Source organism: Anser brachyrhynchus (assembly GCF_964034855.1).
Source record: "Anser brachyrhynchus genome assembly, chromosome: 13".
Lineage (NCBI taxonomy): Eukaryota > Metazoa > Chordata > Aves > Anseriformes > Anatidae > Anser > Anser brachyrhynchus.
Window position 1 is genome coordinate 18,876,010 of NC_137708.1, and position 25,832 is coordinate 18,901,841.

The following is a 25,832-nucleotide window of genomic DNA, read 5'->3' on the forward strand; positions in this document are numbered from 1 at the left end:
GGCTAGGCTGCTGTCTTTAAGTAAAACTGAAGAATATAAAACTGACTTCGTATAACAGTAGGGCACTGGCTTTACGGAGTAAACTACAACTATGTGCTAGACCAGGAGCCAGAGGTACAATGAGATGGAAGCCTACAAAAATTGTGTGGAAGTTACGACAATTTGTGGCATAAAAGGTACAAAGTTAGATCATATCCCATTTCTAGAAAACTACTTCAGTAATGCAAGCATATCATCTACTAACAGGTATTCTCTTATTTTCTGAACTGCAAAAATAAAAAATAATTGCTGCAGAAAATCAGTAATTTGATCCAATAACTGCATCAAGGACTCTAAACATTTATTTGAAAAGTAAGTAAACAAATTTGTTATTCTTCCTAATAATGGAAGTTGGGAAAGCATATGCAAATTAAAGATTAGTTTGCGGTTTGGGGAAGTATTTCTTAATAGTCACATAGAAAAATTTGAGTAACTTAAATTTTGAGGATGGCTAAGCACTCCTTTTAACCCAGAGAAATCCCATAAGAAAAATCTGTTTCTATCAGCTCTGTTTTTCGCAGCTACCTGTCGGTCTGATCACACGTGATTCCCTCCTGGCCCCAAATTCTACATGACTGAGCTACGCATATATCACTTTCTCAAATCCCCAGCAAAAACCCTGTAAGTGCAATGCAGGAGCAAAAGACTTAAAAAGACCAGAAAACACTGATGTATTTCTTTTTACATCCAAAGGCAGCTTATTCATAGTTACTGTCAAACAAGCCCAGAGGTTGATGACTAAAAAAAACCAACAAAGAACCACCATAAACAAAATAGAAAACCAAAGCCCCTTCTTTTAAATCGTTTCCTTTCTTCCACCCACACATATCCTTAAGCAACCAGCTGGAATAAGCATGAAATGAACACAGTTCACCTTGCTTTATAGTTTTGAGGGTTTAATTTATTTAAAACTTTAATACCAATTTGAATTTTCATGTAGAAGTACAGAAAGAAATCCAAACAATATATGGAAACACCCAAGCAATCTCAAATCCACTCAACTGAGGTACTAAGAATAAAAAAATATTCTAATTTAGTCTAGTCTAATCCTACCAGAGGCTATCAATAATATAAAGGAATATAAATGTACATTTATTATGTGATACCACCACATGACAGAATCAATGTTATTCGGATGTTGAGATGTATGTTTTCATGCTAACCTGTTTGATTTAAAAAACAAACAAACAAAAAACAACAAAAAATTTATCTCCTTTTGTTAGTGTCTATAATACTTGCTTTGTGAATAATTACATTTTTGAAGCTACAGCTCATTCACTGTATTGCCATAACACTTAGGAGCTAGAATCACGGACAAGAACACATTGTATTAGGTGCTGTAAGAATACACAACAAAAATGATTGCTGTTTAAACATGATAAGCAGGCAGTGAACCGAAAGAGAACAGAGAAGTACAAAGAAATGATGAGACATTAGCTATCAATATAGCACGTACAAGATTTGACATGCCAGTTTCCAAACCGAGCTACTGGAGACTCCAAAAAATATCTTTTCCCACATCTAAGAGGCAGAATGAAAGAAAACACTGAGCTACTTATCCAAAAATTTAACAAGTGGGTGGTGGAAGTTGGTGTCAAGAATTGGTTAGAGTTGTCATCTCAATAATGAATCATAGGTGAAGTAGACAAAGAACAGTCTTGAAAGCTAATCAAGTACGTCATGCTTGAGTGACAGAAAAGGGAGAGCTAGTAAAGAGACAAAAGGTCGAAAGTAATGGCTAGGGAAATGATCTCTGCAGTTGGACTATGGGATATTTTTACACTTACATGACTGATATACACAGCCCCCTAACTCCAATTAAATCCAACTTTGGTGCGGGGACTTTTATTAAGAAGGTGAAGACCATGGGGGTTGCATCGATGGGCAACTCCGACGTCTGCTGAGTGACTGAGCTGCCATACCGCACAGTAGGGCGAACAACTTTCTGCTCACGGCTGCAGGAGTTTGCAGGTAACGTCACAGAAGTGCTGTGCTCCCGTGCCCACTGACTGCCTCTTTGGACACTGGAGAGCTGGCAGCGGAAAGAACAGATTCAGAGACGATGAAAGCACCACGGAGGTAGACGAAGGGCTAGAAGCGGTTCTGCTCCCTCACATATTAGACTTAAAAGGTGGCACAGCTTTCGAGTTACATCTGTGCCTCTGGCAACCTCCAGCCCTGCGTTTTGAGGGCACGACACTATCTAGAACAAAAAAACACTTAATCTAGAAGAAAATTTTACGGCACACAAGTGTCCACCCCAAAATAAAAGGACTTTTGCTCTTCACTCGTCATACAACAGCAGCGCGGCGCCTCACGGCAGCGCGGCCGCCTCGGCGCCGCCAGACAGAGCCCGTGCTAGCCAGACAGAGCCCCAACGGCCGAATTTCGGGTGCAAACCCCCGCATTTTAGGACCAGAGGGCGGCTGGGGGAGCTCCCTGGACCCACCGACCGCCTGAGGGGAGCGAGGCCGTGCGCAAAACGCCAACGGCTCCCGCTCGCCCCAACGGCCGCCTGCGCCCTGACGCCTTGTTTACGTCCTCGGAGCCCCCTGCCGCCCGCTCGGCCCGCCTACTCCCCGCCCTCCGGCCAATCAGCGCCAGCCGCCGGGAGGGGGCGGGAGCGTTTTAAAAAGGAGCCGGGGAAGGGGGACGGCGACGTCAGCCGCTCGCTCTCGCCGCGCGGCGCTGATTGGGCGGAGGGTCTGCCAATCTTATCCGACCTCCCCGCCCCTCGCACCGCCTTGCGTGTTACTCGCGCCGCCGACTCCACGCAGTGCCTCGCCCCCGCCCTCCCGGCGCTGTGTGTGTGAGGCGCGGATTGGCTACCGCCCCGCCACTCAGCACCCCTTCACCCAATCAGCGCCGGCTTCTCCAGCACAAGAAACACCCCCTCGGGCCTTCAGCCTCCCCCTCCCCTCCTCAAATCCCTCCCCCTCTCTCCGATTGGCCCGCCGGCGTCAGACCTCCGCTCCCTATTGGCCGCCCACCGCGCCACTCTGCGCGGGGGCGCTCCCCCCTCCCTCCGGCGGCGGGGGGAGGGTCACGTGATGTTTTCGCCGTGCCGCCGCCGCGGCTGCCCGGGGGAGCGCGAGGAGCCGGGCGCGGCGGGGGGACGGGGCCGGAGCCACGGACCTCGGCGGCCGGACCGACGGAGCCAACGGCCGCGCCGACGGCCCCAGCGGCCGCCCGCCTCCCCTGGCGTCCCCTCCCCTCTATGCGCCACCCGCCGCCGGGGGGCTCCTCTCCCGGTGAGGCCGGCTTGCCGCCGCCCGGCCCCGTTGCGCCGCCCGGCCGGCAGCTAAAATGGCGAGCGGCGTGAACGGCGCCGCCGGTGCCGAGGGGGAGCCGGCCGAGGGCGGCCGCTGCCCGTCGCCACAGCCCCACCACCTGCTGCTGCTGCTCCGCCGCTCGCCCAGCGCCTCGCTCTGCGGGCCCCCCGAGGCTGCCGGCGGCAGCGGGGCCGCCCGGGGCGGGCAGCCCCCCGGGAGCGCGGCCCGCGGGGGGGAGGACGTGAGGAAGTGCGGCTACCTGAGGAAGCAGAAGCACGGGCACAAGCGGTACTTCGTGCTGCGGGCCGAGAGCCGCCTGGCCCCGGCGCGGCTGGAGTACTACGACAGCGAGAAGAAGTTCAAGAGCAGCCTGCGGGCCGCCGGCGGGGCGGCGGGGCTGTGCTGCCCCCCGCCCAAAAGGGTCATCCCCCTCTACCAGTGCTTCACCGTCAGCCGGCGGGCGGACGCCAAGCACAAGCACATCATCGCCTTGTACACCAAGGACGAGTATTTCGCCATGCTGGCGGAGAACGAGGCTGAGCAGGAGGCCTGGTACCAGGCGATCAGCGAGCTGATGAGCCAGAGCAAGAGGGGGTTTCTGGAGCAGGAGGAGCAGGCGGATCAGCAGGTGGATGAGGATGACGAGCACTACGGGGCAGCCCTGAGGCCCGGCACCGTCTTCAAGGAGGTGTGGCAGGTCAACGTGAAACCCAAAGGACTGGGCCAAACAAAAAACCTGACTGGGGTGTACAGGTTGTGCCTCTCCAGCAAGGCCATCCACCTCGTCAAGCTGAACTCGGAGGTGCCCTCCGTCCACTTGCAGCTGATGAACATCCGCCGATGCGGGCACTCGGAGAACTTCTTTTTCATTGAAGTGGGCAGGTCTGCTTCCATCGGGCCTGGAGAGCTCTGGATGCAAGTGGATGATTCGGTGGTTGCCCAGAACATGCACGAGACTTTTTTGGAGACCATGAAAGCGTTAAAGGCCTTTGCGGAGTTCCGGCCCCGAAGCAAAAGCCAGTCTTCTGGTGGCGGTGGCGGCACCAACCCCATCTCCTTCATCACCACTAGGAGGCACCTGGGCAACCTGCCCCCCAGCCAGACAGGCTTGCAGAGAAGATCTAGAACTGAGAGCGTTGTTGGAGGGACTCCTCCGACCACCAAAAGCAGCAACTCCTATCGCTTCAGAACATCCAGCGAAGGAGAAGGCACCATGGCCAGGCCTTTTAGGTCAGTGACGGGGAGCCTCATCCACCTGAATACTGCAAGGATGAACTTGGGCCGGCAAGAAGGGAGCGGAAGGTACGTTAGAGCTGCGTTCAGCTCGTCATATCACACCCGGTCTGCGTCGCTGCCCGTGTCTCATTTTCCTTCCACTACCAGTCCCATCAGTGTTTCTTCCAGTAGTGGCCATGGCTCTGCTTCAGACATGTTGACCAGGCCTTCTAGCTCCTCTGTCTGTGGTTCCCCAAGCGATGGGGGGTTTATCTCTTCTGATGAGTACGGCTCCAGCCCTGGAGATTTCAGGTACTTTCGGGTCAGGAGTAATACACCAGATTCCCTGGGAAACACGCCACCTATCAGAGAGGAGAATTGTCTGAGTGAGTACATGTCCATGAGTAAGCAGCAAGCAGACGATAGCTCGAGAGATGATTATATGGAGGCTGAAAAGTGTTTCAGGAAAAGAACTTACTCTCTAACTAAACCAACTTCTGTAGGAGTGCAGCAGAAAATGACACAAACGACGGCTTCGTTAGATGAAGACTCTGTGGGAAATCACGGGCGATTGCTGTACTCTGAAACACCAAAACTGAAAGGTAACCATGAATTGGAATACAATGACAGTAATCTTGACTCTGTATGCAACCAAAGCAGGAGTAAAGCTAGAGACGATGGGTACATGCCAATGATGCCAGGAGTTGCATCTTCTCTGTCAAGTAGCAGTGATTATCTGCCAATGACTCCTAAAAGTATGTCTGTTCCGAAACAGATAAACAATTCATGGTCACCATCTCAGGTTGACTCCAGAGGATATATGATGATGTTTCCAAAGGCGAGCTCTTCACCTGTACGAAGTCCTTTAACTGGATTTATTTCTAAAGGAAGTAATGAGAAGATTGTAAACAATGAGTATATGGATATGTCTCCCGGTAATTCAGCTCCAAAGCACCCTGGTGATTCAAATTACATTCATAACAATTCTGTTTCCAAAGGTTTCAGTTCGTATTTTTCTTTGCCCCGAAGTTTTAAGGCATTATCAGGACAAAATGGTGACCACAGCGAATATGTTCCAATGTCTTCACCTGGAAAACTCCTGTATGGTGGACCAGAAAACGTAAAAAGCATCAACAGCGAAGCCCTGTCTAACGGCATCTCGAAGTCGCCAGTGGTGAAAGGTTCAGATGAAGGACTTGTGCAGAACAGGGCTACGAGGCCAACGAGGCTCCCGCTCGGTACAAGGGGAAGTAATACTATCCCGAGAATGTATGATCGTACTGTTCCACCTGAGCCAGCAAGTCCTGGTGAATACATAAATATTGATTTTAATGAAAAGGCAAGTAATACACCGTATTCCTTATCTGCAGAGGGATCACCGTCATCTCTGGGCTCGAGTAGTGACCACAGACAGTCCCCGCTCTCTGATTATATGAGCGTTGACTTGGATGTACAGTCGCCAAAAGTAGCGAAAGAACTTTCCAACTCTTTAACAGATATTTCAATTTATGCAAGTTCCAGTGTTCCTAGAAACCAACCAAATCCTGACTATGCTAGGCTCTCCTTTGGTACCGCGTGTGTTAGCGCTGCAAGTAACAGGACTGACGATTACACGGAGATGGCATTCAACATGGCAGCGACACCACCACGGCCGTTTGCCTCTGAATCTGACGACGGAGTAAAGATTGATAGTCCTTCTTCCATAGTTAACAGACTGTGCATTGTCGATCGATACGCTGGTAGCAGTAGCTTCTCTGTTCCTAGTGCCGATCCTCCCATGGGACCGAAGGTGATCCGAGCCGATCCCCAAGGCAGGAGGAGACACAGTTCTGAAACATTCTCTTCTGCTGGGACTGTGACGACTTCCTCCTCTTTCTTTACTGATAGTAGCAAAAGACACAGCTCTGCCTCATTTGACAATGTTTGGTTAAAACCAGATGAAAACATTTCTGATGGTCAGGAAAGCAAAATGTCCAGGGATACCTCAACTGGATTTCAGAATGGCTTAAACTACATAGCTCTGAATTTACGCGATGATCCTATAAGCTGTGAGGCAAGTACTGCAACGCCAACTTGCCATCTCCAAAATGGTACTTCGAGTTTGGACAGTGGAGCTTACGTAAGCATAGATTTCACCAGGTCCGATGGTCTGAAGTGTAACGCTGCGCGAAAAGGTTTGTAACTTTAAAAGCACTTTCCTTTCATGCTTTCTTAACTATAGGAATTAGATTGTTTACTTAATACTGAAATATGGTCTTCAAAATAGGGTAAATGTTTCTATAATCTTCTGTATTGTAGTACAAGTGGTAGTAGTGCAGTCACCTAAACATTGAATGAACACAAAAAAAGGACGTGGTCCTTGGCCTAAAGGGTGATGGAACTCTCCTGGGAGGTGTTATCAAACTGTCATCTGCCCAGACTTTTTGTGAAAGAATTTTCATAGTATAAACACTAATCATATTTTGTATTGTGAATTCTTGTCCTGAGGTTATGATAGCTTTTTTTCTTTCACCACCTCCTTTTCCTCTTCTTTCCTTCTGATAACTTTCCTTCTTATAACTAGATGACTCCTCAGCTGGTTTGAGATTGAAATTTTGTAATTGGTGTTGTGGATAGGGAGCTGAGAACTGCTAAACGGAGTTCAGAAATCAGAAGTTGGGGATTAGATCTGTTTATGTCAATAAATGTGGGTGAAATGCGTACTTCAGGGCTTTCTATGTGCAAACCTGCCTGCATTTAATTGAATCTTAGGTAAACAACTCACATTTCTTTTTCCCTTGAAGGTTTGTTATGCTGCTTTTGAGTTCTGGTCCCCTAAGTATCCTTGTAACCTCAGGAGAAGCCATCTGCTGATGGCTGGGAGGGTGGTGAGGGGCTCTTGCAGCCTGTACCCTCGAGTTCGCTGCCTTTTTGCAGTGTCCGGGGGCTTAGCCAAGCTGTAATGCTTCTGCTGTGCAGTGATCTGCCTTATGAGGAGTGCCTGTCGTAGAGGAAGAGCAGGCTCAGAGGGGTGTATTTTATGTCTGAAGCTTTGGAGAGCAGGCTGCTAGCTTTCAGAGCTTGACCAAGCTTAAGGTAAAGTAGTTAGAGGTATGCCTAAAAAGTTAGGGTGTTGGGGATGGGCAGGAAGAATAGGGACGCTCCTATTCATGGCTTAAGCTTTTTGCTCTCATAGTGAGAGCAAAAGATAATTAGCTGTTGGGGGTGTTGTGTATGTCCCCTGCCTAACCAGCAGTGTTTATGCAAGTGCTGGCTGCATTGCACTGTAACGTTTTCCTTGGAAGCATAATCCATATTTTGGTATTAGCGGCCCACTCAGCTCCTTACAGTAATTCACCTACCCAGCCAGAAAACTCTGTTTGTTGGAAATGTTTTCCTCTCTGCAAATGTGTGTGTAGTCAATAATTGATGACTACTAAGAGGAAATATTTAATCGTTGTTGGACGTTGATATTTGTCTACTTCTCTGTCAATAGAGAAAGCAGTAAAGGGGCAAGCTGTTCCTGCCTTTTATATTTTTAATTACAGTTCTAAACACTGAAATTATAGCTTTTTTTTTTCCTAGTCTCACTTTAAAACTGTCTAAAGGCAGAAGGTAGTGTAGGAGCTTAAAATTGTGTAGCCTTTAATAGGGGAAGGTGTAAGCCTGACTCAGCTAGCATGCCATTCAAAGTCTGGCAGCAGTGCTTGGGGCTGCTCAGAAATGTGTGGTTTGCCTCAGTGGTTTTTTTTCCCTGCTTTGTTTTGTTGGTTGGAATCAAATTTAGAAGACGTTGAAAGTTGCCAGTCCAAGAAGTGCTTTCTTCCAAAGTTAGTCTTTCAGCACTTCAAAGATTTGTCCGCTAAGTCCAAGGCACACTGATTGCCACGGTGGATTTCTTTTTTAGAAGAAGCACCCCCAAAGACAGCAGAATTCTTACTTGACCTTATTCCCCTCATATGACTGTTAAACTTGTAAAATTTCTTAAAAGTGGGGGGGAACACCAAACAGGTGATTTCATTTTGGCTGTATTGTAAATACTGTGTTTAAAAACATTTTTCCAGAGACTGTTCAGGAATTGTATTTACGTTAAATGATTTGCTTACTGCAGCTACAGCAAAATATCCACAGGCCTGTGCTTGGGGCTTTTTCGTTGTCTATTACAAGGTCCGGAGGGGAAGGAGACTTGCTGCTGGTGTGTTTTGCTGTCAGTCTGTTTTCTGGGAATGACATGCATTAAAATGAAGTGAGAGAAGCTGCGTATAAAAACATGGACGCTGGCAGGAAATAAAGCATGAGAATAGTAAGAGCTTAGGTTGGTGGCTTCCCTCTAGTCCTAAAAAGAAGAAACGAAACTACTTCAAAACAAGGTCTATCAGTTTTTAACAAAGACAGCATCCAGTATTCATGGTGCATAGGAGGAGGGCAGATGGGGTGTGGACACCGTTCATTTCTAGGTGCCTCACAGAGGGGCGGATAGATTTAGGAGTAGTCCAGGCTAAAAGCAGCTTGCCAAATGTAAATACAGTGGTGTAAATTGGTGGTGTGTATCTTTTTCTTTAGCAATGACTTGAAGTTACTGATCATAAAAATACTGGTTTTCGTTCTCACATTAAATCAGGTTTCTGTGCTATAGCAAGCATAATTGTAGAAGTGTACTCCTTAAACAGCTTATCAGTTTCTAATGCAGTGAAGCTTTTATTCAATACTTAAGAGAATGTGTAATCCAGAAAAAAAACTTTCAAATTCCATCTTGAATAGTGGAAATAAATTTCCATTCTTAAACCTCTTATGTCCTGAAGAGGTGCAGTGTGTTCCTATGTGTAATTAATATTTTTAATACTTTTGCAGACTTTTAGCAGAAGTGCTGTCTTTATTCCTACATCCCAGCTCTTTTAATCTTAGCCTGGAAAATCGTCTGTGTGGTCAAATACGTTCTTAAGGAAAATATTTAGCAGATGCATTTACCCTTTACTTCCTAGGAAGGAGCTATCCCGTATTTTTTAAATTCTATTGGGTAAAGAACTTTAATCTCTTCTCCCTAAACTGCACTTACACTCAAAGGAGAACACTTCCCAACATCTGATCATTCGCTTTTCTGCTTTGTTTTTGTTTGCTTAAATGGTATATTGTGTGCAGTGACTCAACTGCATTCTCCTAACTGCTGAGTGAAATGGAGAGAGATTTCCAATGCATCATTGCCCCTCATTGTAATTCCCAAACTACTTCTGGTTCAGGTTCACTGATGTGAATCTAACTTTTTTTTCCCTTCTCCATTCATGAAATGGCTGGAGGAGAAGGAGGGCACTGACTTAACATGATAAGTAAATAGATCTGGCTGGCTGTTAACTTTTATTTAGGGTTTAGGCAAAATTGAGGTCAGGTTTTACGATGAAAAAGACGCTAAAGGGAAAATAAGGTTGTGATCCTTAATGCCTGAAGTTTAAGGAGGTCATTAGCAAAACAGTTTCATCATGAAATTGTTACACAATATTGAAGCAAGCGGTTTGCAGTTTTGATTACATGAATCTGAGTCATGAAATTTTGTGCTAGGAGTACAGAACACAAAAGCTACTTCAGACAGGGCTTAGCTAATGTACACCTTGTTATTGGACCTCGTAGAAACTGCGGATGATAATGAGAACAGGGTGGTAATAAACTGCATAATGGGTCATGTATAATAAAATTTTCTACAGACATAATTAGAAATACTAAACCTACAAAGATATCCTGGACTACAAAAAACAAAACAGACTGTTCAGAGTAAATGTAATGTTCAGCTTCATAGCTACCTGCCTGTTTTACACCCACTCTTTAATCTTATCTCTACCTGATTTTCTAGTGGCATGTTAAGATACTATTTCAGAAGTTTGCTAAAGTGCAGGATTAGAATTTAAATGTTCCTCACCTTTTTAATCTACTCCTGTGTTAGACTTGTGTGAGATGTTGTGTGTTCTCCGGGGAGCCGAGAGGCAGGAAAACAAGTACAGCTGTAGAGCAAAACTTTGAGCCTAAGTTGTCCAGATCCTTTATGGGAGCTGGTGTGTTTGAAATGCAGAATCTTGAATATGGTAAACAATATGCACTTTGAGAAATTCAGCAGCTGGAGGTTTTAGCTCTTACTAATATAGTAAATTACAGTTTGCAGGATACCAGACAAATAACTGCCCCTTTTGGATTTCAGACCAGTGGTTTTTGAAAGTTTGCTTCAAACTGAGGCTCATTTGTATCGGAGGAGTACTTAGGGCAGGGACCCATTTAAAAATAACTTGAAGAACCCTTCTGAAATAATCTGAACGCAGCCATGTAGCCTGAATCTTGTAAGTGACGGAGGGATAATAATTCTTGAAAGGAAAAGAAAAAATCTTGCTGTAACAGATGCCACTTTAACAGTCTTGAGTGACTTACTGCTATGCTTAAAAATACCCAGGGTAACTTTTTCAAGTAGGATACGAGCTACTGAAGGCAGAACAGATTTTTGTCTTGTGGTGTGGGAGTGAGTTAATTATGACATATTTGACCAAGAATCAGCTAGGTTTTACTGGTGCTTGGGTGAGAAAATCTGAGTTGAGAATGTTCCCCTGCTGCTGAGAGAGAGTACTGGTAGTGAGTGTTGAAATGCTTTTGGAAAATCAGCTCTCCAGATTTTACATCCATAGTTGCAGCTAATGGTCACGTGTCTTTTTTTTGAAAGTCTAAAAATTTCTGCGTGTAGCTGTCTCGTAGGTTAAAGCACCGCTGCAAGACACTGGGATTTCCAGGAGAAACCAGTACTGGTTCAAATGGCTTTTTTTTTTCCCCTTCAGTCTTTCAGTGAAATCTTGAATGTGTCATTGCCTTTTCAGTTTTGTTTCCACAACTTCATGCTGTCCCCTCCCGTGATGTCCCAGGGCCCCTTGCTAGCAGTAGGTACAGCTCGGTGGGGTTTAGGCTCTGCGTATGCTCTTTTTTATTAAAGGATAGTTAATAAGTTTTCTTCGTTTTGATTGCTGGGAAGGGAGGGTTTATGCCTTGAGGTTTTGGATGGTGCTGGGAGATCGTAGTGCTGTGTTGTGACTTGGTGTGTGCTGTGTGTGGGCACGGGGTGCTCCCAAACACCTGCTGAATGCTGTCCTGTGTGTAGTGCTAAGAAATTTGCTGTTTTTTTCTGATCCAAATCCTACAATTTTAAGTACTATTGTGATCACATGTGCCAGTCTTCAATCCAAAGGAAAGTGGAGTGATAAAACTGAAAGGCAGGAGGTGAGAGAGGAAAGCTTTCTGGAGCCCAGGGGTGTATTATTATTGCTGTTTTGTCCTAAAAATATAGTACTGTCTTATGAGTCATCCTCAAATGGTCAGTAACAACCTGGTTGGAGGTGAGTCCTATTGTCCACCCTGCAAGTTGCTCTTTGGCTTTTTTTGATGTTTAGCTTTTGCACGTTAGCAACAATCTGATGATGATGGTACACTGTTGTCTTACTGGCTAAAGCAGGGCCTTACAGGTTGAAGCAATTAATAGGGGAAAAGGAAAAAGTATGTTCTAGCTTTAATCAAGCCCTGCATCTCTGTAAAGGTCACTGAGCTTCGAGGTGGTAACAGGTTAGCTGAGAACCTTGATCAGTGGGGATTTGTGACATTCTTGAGGGCAGGGGGAAGACAAAAGTAAATTAGCCTGACTCATCAAAGGCATCGCAGAGGTGTTGCTCGACATCATAGGAATATCTTATCTAAAAGATCTTGAGCATACAAGTGTTTGGATTTGTGGAGATTTTGCTTTGGGTGGAACATTAATTACCCCAGGAGCAGCAGTGTAATAGACTGCTGGGAAGAGTTTTCTGCCCCGGTTAAATCATGAACTGTATCTTGAGGGACAAAAGTTGATTAATTCCAAAGATTGTTTTCCTAGTAATTTTGCTATGTAGCTGGCTGCTAACAATCCAGCTTGCTTGCGCATGAGTATGCGTGTGCTGTGTGCCAGTCATTTGTGAGTTAAGTGTGAGGGCTAATCTTAATCTTCTGAGAAGAAAGGGCTTTTGAAAGAGATGGTTTATACTGAAATTAATATGGTTAAGATTTAGCTATAATTCCAAGGTGATGATACAATTTGATGTGACTCAGGAACATTCAGAACTTTTTAATTACTGCTGAAAGGTGAATGCTGCTTGTGTTCACTGTATCGTGTGCATGTGATTATCATGAACTTAAAAATATCAAACTGGTAAACTTTGCTTCTAAATTTATTGAGGCACTAATGAATGATATCCTCCTTTCACAGGGAGTAGTGCGGTTCTGTTCCCGTGCTCGTGCTGAGCCAACACGCTTTATTGTTTATAGCTCTTGCTCAACAGCTGAATTTGCAGTATAACTTTCTTGGACACCGGATAGCCTGAGCCTGAAATGCTTTTGGGAACTGATGTTCCTTTACACACAGATACCTTGGGATACCCGGAGTTTGTAGAGCTCTTAATGACGTTATGCTTCGTTAAATAAGAACCTGCCGTATGCTAGAGCAAGAAGAGCTACCAACGTGCGCCGTGTGAGAACCCTATTTAATCCATTGACAAGTATTAGGATTTTTGTGGCACCTTGTTGTTGATTGAGCTAATGTGGCCCCAGTAAGGCAGTAAACAGTACAGAAAGGCTTCTGCTTAGGTCTGGGCACCTGTGGTTTCGTTGTGTGAGTAACCAGAGCGTATGGGGGCGGGTGGGCTGAAGGCATTCCTTCGCACAAGCTGGATGCTGGTAAAACACCCATCAGCACTGATGCAGGAACTGGCTTGAAGTACTGCAGCTCATCTTCAGCTTGTTTATAAGTAGTCTAAACAAATAAGGGTTAGGGGGCCAGAAAGATACTTTGCTCCATACTTACGGATTTGTGTTTTAGGTCGGTTAGAAAAAAATTGCAAGCTGTTTGGGTTTTCAACAGCAGGATTCACTGTTGAGTTTGGGCTTCCAGAGTATTTTTGTGTGAGAGACTTGAGGAGGTATTTGCCATCCGTATTTTACTCTGGTGTTTTTCTGGGTGGTGGTGGCATTTTTTTTGTTTGTTTTTAGAAACAGATGTTTTTAAGTTGCAGATTGTGGTGAGCAGGGTAGCAGTCAGAAATGCGTTTAAAAACTGAATAGGTTGGCTCTTGAGGTGGTTGGGGCTCTAGTAGGACAGAGGATCTGCTGATGAAAGCTTGTAGCTCCAGACGTGCCCCATACTCGTGCTTGTTGCAGAACCTGAGCGGGGAGGCAGGGCTGAGGTCCCGCGCACTGTGCCACGGGTGTACACGTGGTAGTCCCTGTCCTCAAGAGCTTACAGTTCAGAAGATGAAACTGAAGAGATGGATGAAACTTAATGTGCTGGGGTGGAGGTGAGATAAAGATCAAGGCTGCTGCCATTGGCAGTGGAGATAAGAGTGAGCCTCGCAGAGATAAAAGGCTGCCTGCGAACGGTTGCGAGAGGAGGCTGGTAGAGGCGCTTGGAAGGGTACGCGCATGGCAGGGAGCGATGGAAGGTAGAGAGCTATAAATACAGCGGTTGTAATGGTTTAAGTGACTTGAAGAGGATGAGGTAAATGTCAGAACACTGGCCAGGATATTAATCTCGGTGAGAGGAATGTGGGCCAACACGAATCTCCGAGTCAGGAGCGTGTCCCGGTGTTTACTTCTCCCTTTCAGATGTGGAATGCATGTTGTTGTTTTCTTCTTGTCAGTTTGGTTTCCTGCAGCTGTGGGACTGACAGACATGGGACTGACAGACGTGGTGCCAGCAGGGATGCGGGAAGGTGCAGTGAAGCATGGGGTCACCCTAGGTAGTGTTGCTGCACGGTTGATGCGATGTGGACCTGCACCCCGTGTTGAGACTTGGCTCCAAAAGCGGCTGGGGTCATGAAGCTGCTCTGGCATTACTGTTGCCTTTTTTCACAAGCTTTCTGAGCGGCATCTCTGGGATCCAGATGGTCTTGTGGTGTTGGGGAGGAGGTGTAGTGGGGATTTGGGATTGGGAGGCAGTAGCGTGGCTTGCAGGGATATATCCACCTTCAGGATTTGTGTTGCAGAGCCCCTTGAAAGGAGGAGGTCTGGGTCAGCTGATAGCCACTGTGGTGCTTTCAGCTGCTTGAGAACTGCCTGTGGAAGCCAGAGCGTAACACAACAGCTGTGGCAGGAGGAAATGACTTGAGTTTTGTGTTGGTAGATCAGGTTGAACAGACACTGGTGGTTGCGGGTGGGTCTGGTAGTGGTAGCAGCGAGGCCTGATTCACATGTCACTGCTGCGGGTGTAAGTGACTGAAGTACTAATGCTGGCAAGTTCCACGTGGTAAACACTAAGCAGGAGTTGCTTGCTTGGTTAAAACTCGTCTGTGTGTAGGCACTGTTTAATTCTGACCTTGGAGAGCCCCTGAGCTGCTCCTGGAAGCTGAAGGCCCTATCCTTGGTTGTTGTGCATGTGCTGGGAGTGAGAAGTTTACTTCGTGCACAGTCTTCTTTCTCCACAGCATAAACCAGGGTTTGGGGTATTGAACGCATCCTCAGTGATGTGATGATTTCAAAATGGAAGAAAGCATTGTGTGCCACTGCTCCGTGTGGGAGCACGTAGTGCCTGATAGCAAGATTTCTGTGCAGGCACCCGTGGGCTAAAAGCATGGCTGAGGATGGTGTCTTTACGTGGTGTGTGGCCACATAGCAAGCTTCTGCCTCTGATGGTCATTTACGATAATAGAGGCGAAAGAAGAGAAAGTGCTGAGTGCTTTCAAGTGTCAGTGACTAAAGGGGTTGGGAAGAGCTAAGGATGAACTGGCAGATGCGATGCGTTCCATAGAAAAGTATCACAAAAGGTGAGTTGGAAGGCGGGGAGCTGGTTATTTAGTCACGGGTGACAGTCCTTTATCTCTCAGGTGTGTTCATCAGAATAGTTTTGCTCGCTCAAACCAAAGACCTGTGCCTGCAAGCAGACGCCACCCCGCAGAGGAAGAACAGGGCAGGCTGACAGAACACCTCCCCACAAGCATACTTCCAGCCTCTGATTCTTCAGCTTGGGGGATTTCCTGAGCCTGATGCAGTTTGTCTGTTTTATAATCCTTTATGGATCTTTAATCCAAGTACTTTTCCAACCTCTTTGATCCTGTGTAACGCCTTGTAGTGACAGCAGCCTTTGGTCAGAGGCAGCGCATGCTGCACACAGACGTCTTAGTGTCTATTTTGGACCCAGCTTTGTTTGACAGCCCCTTGTTTGTGTATTGGAAGAGATAATGAACCCTATCTTTTCTCTCCATGACACTTAGGATGTCGTATCCTCCTGTGCCATACCCTTAGCCTGCATGCTGTCAGAGGCTTCCTGCAGTTCCTTCACGCAGCAGGGACGTACAGTATATCTGTATTTTTTAATTTCCTGATACATCCCAGTACCTCTGTGCAGGCTCCTACTTGGCAGTTCCTCACAGGGAAGCTGTTGCACACCTTTCATGAGTTTTTCTGCACTACTCTTGACTCTTCTAGTTATTCCAGCTCCTTTCTGAATGAGGGAATTGGAACCGCACGTGCTGCTCAGTGCCCGTATTTGACGTGGTTGTTTGCTTTTCCTATTTGTTTCCCAACAGTTCTTAACATCTGCCTTGCAGAAGGAGCACGGGCAGGAAATGTATTCCTCTCTGTTGACATTTACAGACTCCTAACCTTTGTCACGAGAGCAGAGTGAACTGTAGCAGGTCGTGTTGCCGTAAGCTGCACAAACAAGGGTTTTTGGGGCTAAAATTTAGCTACGTTTTGTGCAATTTAGGAGGTCAGTCAAAATACCTTGACACACGTGCTGTTAAAGTGTTTTTGAGAAAGCAGGGCTTTTTCATTCTTCTGCAACATGAAAATCTGAAATTGAGAACTTGTGTGTCTTTAAGTGGAGAGGAGTTAATTCTTAGCACCGTCTTACTACGTTGAAACAGAAATTTAGTTTTCAGAAAAACGAAAAAACAACTTATCAAGCTGTTGAGAGCAATTTGAGTTGGTGTTCAGGCCCTGCCAAAACTGCATGCAAGTTTCCTAATTCTAGGAATAGGATTGGTAAAGGAGATGAAGCTAGGGACTGTGCATAATGCCTTCCTAGAAACTCCACTACTGTTTATTAAAACAGAAAAAGAAGCCGCTGTTGCAAAAGATAAGGCGTTTCTGCGAAATAAATAAAAATGATCTTAAAGCATGGGAGAGGTTTTTTTAGCTCGTGAAGTTGCTGAGCAGTAAGGATACTGGAACCATGTTTTGAGTGAATTATTGTACATGCAGTATTTGTAGGAGTAACTTTGTCTTGTAAATTTTAGAAATACATCTTAAGGAGGAAGAGGAACGTAATTTACTCGTATGTGTTGTTACCAGTCAGTTCAAATAGTTTATGTAATGACAAGTGGATCATGTAATAGTTGCTTTTTGTTTTTTAAAACAAGTTTTTGCTTTTTTTTTTTTGCCTGTGGAAAGGTCAGTCAAATCATAGGTACAAAATATATTCATTAGCTTAAGTCGAACATGATTGCTTTGTTGTTGAATGAAGAAAGTATGCAAAATATGTGCTTAATGGTAAGCATGTAGTTTAACATACTTCCCAAATAAGGATGTTTTTCTGTGTCAGGGCCTTGATTGGGTTACCTACGTAGAGTAACTGCGTACACAGTGGCTCCAGTAAATGTCGGGCTTTCTGCTACGTGTTTGTAGAGTCGGTGTCCGAGCGTGCAAATTAAGCAGAAATTCCTTTCACAAATAACACCTCTTTGCCTCTAGCAAGGTCTAAAGCTATGCCATTAAAATCAATCTCAAATAAGAAAATGGTATAGGATAGTAACTGTGTATTTGGTAAGATCTGGGGGAAAAAAAAAAATAATTCTTACTGATTTGTGAAGAATGTGTTTGAGCAAATTGCCTCCCCCTGCCAGGCCTGCGTGCTCTGAGGAAGGCTTGAAATGCAATCCATCACAGTCCTGCCCTGTCCTGGTAGCACAAACAGCGTGCTGGGGTTTGGTGGGCTACTGAACAACAGCAGTATGGTGTGGCCACGTGTGCAGGAAGAGCCGGGGCTGTTCTGATGCTTTTGATCTGTGCGAGTCCAGTTAACTCTGGTTTCCCCCCAACCTGAAGTTCAGGAAATGGAGAACTTCAGTGGTGCTCTCCAGAAGGCATTAAATTGCCTTAGTCTTTGACATGGAGATTTTAAGTATTTAATTATCTTAAATTAATATCTTCTGTAAGCAAAGCTTTTATCCTTTTAGGAATCAGTTGCAAAATTATGTCAGTAAAAGCCTTTCCTGTAAAAACACACTATTTAGGATGGATTTCTTTGAGAGAAATAGGAGATGTCTGCTCTGTTCTTAAAACCTCTTGGTTTGTTTTAAAGTGGCCTGACTTGTACGACCTTAATAATTCAGATGCAGGAAATGAAGTGTAAATTGGATATACTCTCGTCTGATACATTTTCAAATGGAACACGCGGGGTTTGCAGGCTAAATAATTAAGATTGATCTAAACCTTTGCCCCTAATTTTTATAAAACTATAGATTTTTTTCATAGAAAACTTGCAGAGCTCTTTCTCTGTGCCTTTCTTAATTTTAAGCTAAATGCTTTTCTGAGCAACAGCCTGCTGCCATCCCAATTTACATATTTGCCCTCTTAGTTTCTTTTCTGTCCTTTGGATCCTTTTCTTCTGATTATTTACTCCCTGGGAAGATGACAGCTGTGTGTAGTTTTATAATCCGATCTCATCTTAAACCGGTGAATTTAAATAGACTTGTGTAACGAGGAGAATGTTGGCTTAGTTATCTAAACTCTGCTTATATATTTTGAGAGGTGATCTGTGAAAATTTTTGGATGCTTTCTGCATTCGTTTTCCATACTAAATGCTCGTAGGAAGTTGAATTTTAATTCTTGAAATTCTGAGTCAATTTTGAATAAAGGATGGAGCTTTTGTATAGAAACTCTTCATAAAGCTGAAGTTTGAATAAACAGAAGAGTCTGGTGTATGGGGCTACAAAAACTACTTCAAATACAATATTTCTAAGCAGTATTTAAAAATACAGGGTTTTGTTTTGAGTTCATTTTTTTCCTTACTTGTTGCCATGATCAGTTATCAGATCTTTTTTTCCCCTCAAGGTACACTGAGCAGATTTTCCTGGAAAAGCTTATGAAAGTCCAGGAACAGGGACGTGTTTACACTGATGATTCTGCAAGTGCAAGTTTTCTTCAGAGTTGTCATGTCTGAGCTGGGCGCTGAGTTTTATTTGGTGGCATACATGTTTCGGGCTGGCTGGGCTACTCAGTGAGCATTATTCCTCTTTTCCTAGCTAGTTCACATCTAGGGTTTACTTTCCTTTTAGAAGAGTTGCTTCATTTACCGTTCAGTGTTGAGTCAAATACATTCATACGATATCAGTAATGAAATGCTAATAATCTGTTTCTTACTGTTGATCAGCAAGTCTCATGTTTGTACTACAAACATAGCAAATTGTCGGCTGATGAATCGTATATTAGGGAGGCTGAAATAAGATATATGACTTTCCAGAAGCTGTGCTGTTTTCCTCAAGCACTTCATGGCCTCCGTTAGTTTACCTTCATTGACTGGTGGAAGAAAATCAGGTGTCGGGGAGAAGGATCCCTGGGGAGTGCCCAAGCACTCCTGTAGCCTTGCTAAATAAACCCATGTCTTTTCCTAAGCATTTTCTAGTGAGGAACCACAGAGGTGGCTCTGGGTATCAGCAGCACAACAGACATCAGCCTTGTTCTCATTAACACAAAACCCATTTTACAGCTCTTTGATTAACTTCTCTTGTGTACGTGCACGTGCGGTGCTCTGCGCAGCTCGAGGTGCCTTCATATGAACGAAGCCAGCGCTTGGTGGTCCCATCGGCGATGGTAGCATGAGGGGATCGCTGCAGATCGTCCTGGGAGGATGCCGCCAGGGGAACAGCATCAGCTGGAGTTCGTACAGCTTCATGGGTTGGAAGTGGATGTTGGCTTTGTGGCTGCGACTGCAGAAATAGCCCCTGGCTCTGCAGGACTGGCCCCTTGGCCTCGGGTTCCAGGGAGGGATGTGTTGGTGCCCTGGGGTGGCGGTGGGTGACTGGTGGCCCTCTCTGGCGCTGGGGAGGAATGGCTCCAGACGTGCTGCAGGGACTTGGTGGAGGGAACCTTGCAAGACCTCAGTCGCTGCCCCGCCTTGGATTTCAGGTGGGATTTTTTGGTGTGGTCAGGTCTCAGGAGTTCTTTTGCTACCTATACATATATCAATTTCAATCTATATCTACAAATAAATGCTTGATGCTTTTATCCCCCCCCTCCAAAAGGGGGGATGAGTCAGGGCATCAGCCAGCTGTTCTGCTCCAACTGCAATACTGAAATTTCAGCTTGTAAAAAGAAGTGGTACCAAGCCACAGCTCCAGGTCTAAAACACTCCAGGCTTTATAAAGCTATTGTCAGCTTGTAGGTAATGTTTATGTGAGACTCCCTTCTGTTTGTTCGCAGGTGCCACAATTTTGTTTTAGCTTAAAAATGAAGAGGAACCATGAAAAGTGTGGTTTATAATCACAGGGAGAAGGGGAACAAATTAATGAGACCTTGTTTAACACACAGCATAGAGTTCAGAGAAGTTCTGAAGCCACTTTACGGTGGTGTAAGACTGCACCTGAGCCAGGTAATCCAGGGAATTCAGAAGCTGTTACAAAGCTTATCTGAGGATACTTTGTTCTGGTTTTCTATAAATTAATCTGTGTCACTTGGGGCTGTGATGAGAGTTACCTCCGAATTAGTTATTGTGCTGCCTTCTGGTTTTTGCCAGGTTTGTTCAAAGAACCAAAGTTAGGAGTTAAGCAGGTTTTCTTGCTCTTAAGCTTCCCCCCGGCCCTGGCAAGCATCTTAAATGTAATTTGGCATGAGTTTATAAAAGTTTCCAAAAAGTTTTAGGTATAAACAGTGAGTTCTGCCATATGGGATTGTCCTGTTCAAACAACTGGTCCCTTGCTGTTCAGAATGTTTTGGGGATATGCGTGGAGAGATTAGAATAACTTGTCAAACAGCTTTCAGGTGTGCCTTGTGTGTTAGGCGTGGAGGAAAAATGCACTGACGAAAGCAGAGACGGTTTTTGAAGTTCCTTTCATGTAAGCTCATAGGTGCGAAGGGGTGGGGGGGATGTTGGTAGATATTAATTTTTACTGAAGGTAAGTTTAATGTAGAAGCTTCAACTGTTTTAATGGTTCCCTTGCATGCGTTGTTGAGGTGTGATTCATTGCAAGCTGTGGTGCATGTTTTCATCCTTTGGTCCTACAACAACAAAATATTTTTCTAAAGAGGAAAACTATTTCAAAAATAATAGCTTCACTTGGCTTTTGTAAAAACAAAGCCATCACTAACCACATCACACTTTGTGTGTAACAAGCAATAGCTTTTTGTAGTGATCTTATGATGTCTGAAATAATAGAAATGGAGATTTTTGGGTTGAGGGTGTATTTTTTTTGGCTGTATTTTCCTTGAATTATGAAAAGCAAGTTGCTTTATTTTGGAAATTGCTCTGCATTTGAAAAAACGAAGCTCAGCAACTCAAACCTTGGGGTGGGTGGTGCTGGGACAGAGCAGGGGGGCTCCCCCTGAAGTTGTGGTACCTCTGTGCCTCTGCAGTGCTTCCAGCCCTGGTGCCTTTCACGCCGTGCGGGGTCAGTCCCAGCAGTCGGTGCCTGAGCTGAGGGTGCCACAGCTACCCTGGCAGGGGCAACCCAGCCGAGCTTTTTGTTGTGTTTTCTTTCTTTTGAAGAGGTGGTGTTTTTAGCTGGACTGAAATCAGAACTTCTTTAACTTAGGGTGGAGTTTGTGTGTTTAACAAGTGCATACTTTATGTGATTGGATATGTAAGTAAACATACAGGTTTGCATTATAATACATAACACTTGCCTGTTCTTTAGTTGGTCACATTTTCATCAGCATATTCCTGGGGCAGAGGTAGTTGAGTGCTAAGCTTTCTTTAAAACAAGACTGAGCTCTGATTTCCTTGTGACCCCCCCCCCCAGGAAAGCACAGCCTGGATTAAGCTCAGAACCCCCTCTTTTGTTCCTGCAGGCCACGCTGCCCTCTCTGCGGGTAGCAGTGAAGCCTTCCCGTAGTGCAGTTCTTCTCACTGGCAGGGGGCTCTCCCTGAGTGTGGTTTGGGGAGGAGAAATTACGCTGTGCTTCTGTATTGGGTGCTTCCTGAAGACTTACTCTCTTATGCTAGCTGTTGTTTTTGCTCTGATAGCAAATTTGCCATTCCCTTCTCCCCTGTAATGCCAGGAGACAGATCCCTGCAGACATGTGCACCAGACCTTGAAGGGGAGGTAGAAAGATGTGAGTGAAGTGACCCACACCACTGCCTGGCAGAGGACAGTGCCCTCAGTCTTGCCCAAGAGGACAGAAGCAGAAGGGTTTGCAAATGCTGCCTCTGCACTTCCAGGAGGGAGGAATTGTAATCTGGTACAGCAGTCGGAAGAGTAGAGATGTTGGTTGACACAGTAGCTGCAGACCATGTGCTTCGTGAGCATAAATGCAAAGTGGAAAAGACAGTGCTGGATACCTAAGTGGTCCAGGAGGAGGATGTACAGCTGAAGGAAGTGCTGTGCTTAGATAAGCAAAGAGTAAAATGAATAAAAATGATGGAAGAGGACAGTCTGTCAGGACTGGGAGTCTGTAACGCAGTGATTTGGCAGATAGTACCACTCCAGACTGAAAATTAGTGTTCCTAATTGCTCTGTTGGGAGTGGAGAGGGTCTGTAATGAGCTGAAATGTGACTTCCTGTATGTTCCTCAAGTTGTGTTCATACCACTTCAGAAAGTGTTTACCTTCCCCTTCATCATTTTTTTTCCCATCTCAGGAGCCCATTGAGTCACTCTCACCTTGGCATATGCACGTTTAATTGCAGAGCTGGCGTTCTGCTTCGAGGTCATCCTCCCTCCTGCTTGCATTTCTGCCTTGTCACCCACCCGTATCTTCCTGTAACACAAGGTGATGATTTCCTCCCCATCTTACTGAGCGCTCTTGTATTTTATCTTTTCCAGTCAGTTTGAAGCCACTGGGTTTTGCTGACAGCAGTAAAGATGTCTCTGTACTATTGCTGTGTGCTTTTGTGTGGCAGATTGCCTTTTAGCGAGGAAAACTGCCCTCTGAGGTGTTTCTTATTATAACTAAATTAAGTTTTTTCCTGAAAAGTTGAGGACAGGGCATGCAGCTGTCGTGACTTGCCACTCCTTGTTTGGAGCTGGAGTTGCAGTGAATGTTTATGTTGCAGTTCTGTACCTGTTGTGAATGGGAGTGCTTGCCGCAGCCTTAATTATATCTGGGTGAACAGAGCTGCTCTGCATTCATGCTGTGTTGCGTGCTTAGTAATAGCCTCTGCTATGCGCGTAGCCCAGTGTGTTGAGAGCGTCGAGCTGTCAAATGAAATATTGATAGTGAAATCGGCGATGGCAAACTGCAAGCTTTGATCCTCCCCGTAGCGCGTGGGTTAGCAGCATGGCGCTGGCTGCAGTCCGAGGTCCTGTCCGGTGTCCACGTGTCAGCTCAGTGCTGTGCAGTGGTCCCCGGGCACCTGCTTCAGCCCTCAAGTTTCTTCCCCACCGTGCAGGGTGTCTGAGCGTGGCATCATCTGGTAGTGCCTCCTCCCCGGCGAGAAAACCCTGTTCTGTATTCAGCAGCTGTCACTTCTGCAATGGATGAGCTCCATGTATTCTCCTCACTAGAAAACATTTTTTTCCAATATAACTTGCGCTTAAAATGTCACTGACTTTTTTTTTCCCCTTTCTAGACTGACTGCATTGCCATGGAAACCATTGTTGGAAGAGAAGACTTTTCTGCTGGTAACTCCAGAAACTGTGTGGTGCTTTTGGAAGCAAAGCTCAGCTCCAGCCGGCTACTTTCATTTCCACCAGCACGGACATGGACACACATCCTTTTAATTAGTTTTTCATAGACATCAGCTCTCTACAGTTGAATTAATTTGAATTGAGATTTTTCATAGCTGTGCTTTGGTGATGGAATTTGGTCTTTCCTGTCATATCTATTTGGGAGGCAGCATGAATGCTAATAGGAGATTCCTGTATGCCCCCTTCTTCCTCCTGCCTCTCCCATTAATTAGTTTTTATTTATATTCTGAGAAGTCAAAGCTGGTTTCCGATTGTCTGTTTAACATGGGTTTTGCTTCTCTGGTACATTAACAAGTGATTAGCTTAAAACATGTGTTGTTTAGAAATATTTTGGCAGTTCAGGCTATTTTTTTTCAGGTGGCTGGGCGGAAGGAGGGATGGAGAGGTGCACATGAGCTTGAGGGGAGAACCCGTGGGACTGAACTGGTCTGAAAAGGAGAGACCTCTTCTGCCTTTTTTTTTTTTTTAATGTTTTGCTTTCATGGTACAAGAGGTATTTCTTGATCATAGGCTAGAGTATTTTAAATCAAGCATCTGTCAGAGCTTAAACTGAATTTTTTTTTTTTGCTCAGAATTTTGGTATGTACAAAGTAGGATTAATGGGCTGGTTGTCTTGTAGATTGTTTTTGTTCTTACCCTCAAGATACTTGTTTATAAATATGAATTGTGTAAAATGAGGTTTTTGTTCATGCATTCAAATGGAGAAGTGCAGAGTCATATCCAGTGTTTGTGACTTCTGCATTATATTTGTCAGCTGTAGCTTTTTAAAGAGAAACCACCCTAATTGATCTTACTTTCAACCAAAGTCCCATTTTAATTTGGGACTATTTTTGTTCTTTCTTCGTGGCATAATGGGAAGAAGTAAAATACTGGCTCATCAGTTGTCCTTATCCTGGTTAAAAAAGCGCGAACAGTGACGATTTGACATTTTTAAAATAAATTGCAGAAAAATCAGGGCTTAAGTGCTTTACTCTTGTACTGATTTTTTTTTTTGTTGAAATGAGTTTAGGCTTTTTAACACTGCTACAAACTTAAAGAGCGTGACACTAGTTGTTGGTACATGCAATGTATAATAAAAGGCACTGACGATTGATAAAGGATTTAGAAGTGGTACACAAATCCTCATGCTGTACTGCACCACACAGCTGGTAATCCTCTACATTGTATATTGTACAACTGATTTGTTGGGCTGCCTCACCTCTAACATACAACCTTGAAAATACTAGTACAGTTTTGATTGTTCGGTGATGTGTACCCAAATCTATTTTGAGTAGTATTAAAATGTACATGTCACTAAAAACATGAAGACTTTTTTTTGACACATGGTACCAATCAGTTTACACAGTGTCTAGTGACAGGAAAAGCTGTTGCTAGAGGATTTAAAAGCACAGACCTGTTTTTGATTCTGGAAGAGAAGTTCAAGTTGGTACAGTTCCTTGTTGCTGCTAAACATACACTAATTAAAAATATGACCACTTTTCTAGACCACGATACTGTCTCGCCATATAGCTTTCGTTTGGTCTCGTAAATTAATAATGCAATATGTAGACAGCTTTTTATAAAGCTTTACATCTTTTTTAGGAAATCAAAATTTGGATGAAGGTAGTTCTAAACCTTTAACGTGAAAGGAAAAGGTTGTTTTGAAGAAAATAATGATCTTACACACTTATTTCATATTAGATCCCTGAGGCTGCCATTGTACAATATACAGCACTGATTTAATAAATGCTGAATAAATAATTAAATGGGTAACCTCAAGTAGAGTGGTACAAATACTAACAGGTACGGCATAATAAATATGCAATCTTTTTGAATCTCTTAGTTTACAGCAACTAATTTATTCAGTATTGTGCTGGAAGAACATTTTCAGAATATGTAAAACATATCACTATATATACTTCCTTCCAGCTACCCGTTTATGCTGCTGTATAGTACAAAAATACCAATGATGGAACAATGTTTGTCCTGTAAATTTAATTTGATATTGGACAGTTATTGTCTGTACAAACTAAAACATATATGGTTGAAACTGTTCATTATATTTGCTATTTCTGCTTCACAGATCTGTTTTAAAGTTGAGCTGATTGATCTGGCTTTGTCTTCCATTGTAAATATTGTTATGTTGTTTTCTTTGTAAAACACATCGCGTTTGCGGTTTTGGGAGACTGGCTTGAAGCTCTGTATAGTGTTTATATTTATCTGACTTGGCTTTCCATAGAGCTACTTGCAGTAAATACGTGTTCATGTAGCTCTGTGTCTGGGTTTTATTTTTAAACAAACTTTTGTTTTATTCTGTCAAAAATGCATTTCCTGCTGCTGCTTTCTTTTTAGAGTGGTTTTGTCACCCTGCTTCCCTGAAGATTTGGAGAAGCTTTTAGCATATTTCAGGGGAGTGATTCTCAGCCTTTCCAATTTTCTCTGCCACTTAGCGTAGAAGGTTACAGG

The 25,832-nt window shown here is 44.5% G+C and overlaps 1 protein-coding gene across 1 annotated transcript; it reads left to right on the forward strand.

Annotated features, from left to right (window-relative positions):
- Positions 1-3,114: 3,114 nt before the first annotated feature.
- IRS4 (insulin receptor substrate 4) lies at positions 3,115-25,635 on the forward strand. The gene is made up of 2 exons (XM_080553525.1): positions 3,115-6,700; positions 23,270-25,635. The coding sequence occupies exons 1-2, from the start codon at positions 3,346-3,348 to the stop codon at positions 23,272-23,274; spliced, it is 3,360 nt and encodes a 1,119-aa protein (XP_080409651.1). The 5' UTR covers positions 3,115-3,345; the 3' UTR covers positions 23,275-25,635.
- The last annotated feature ends 197 nt before the right edge of the window (positions 25,636-25,832 follow it).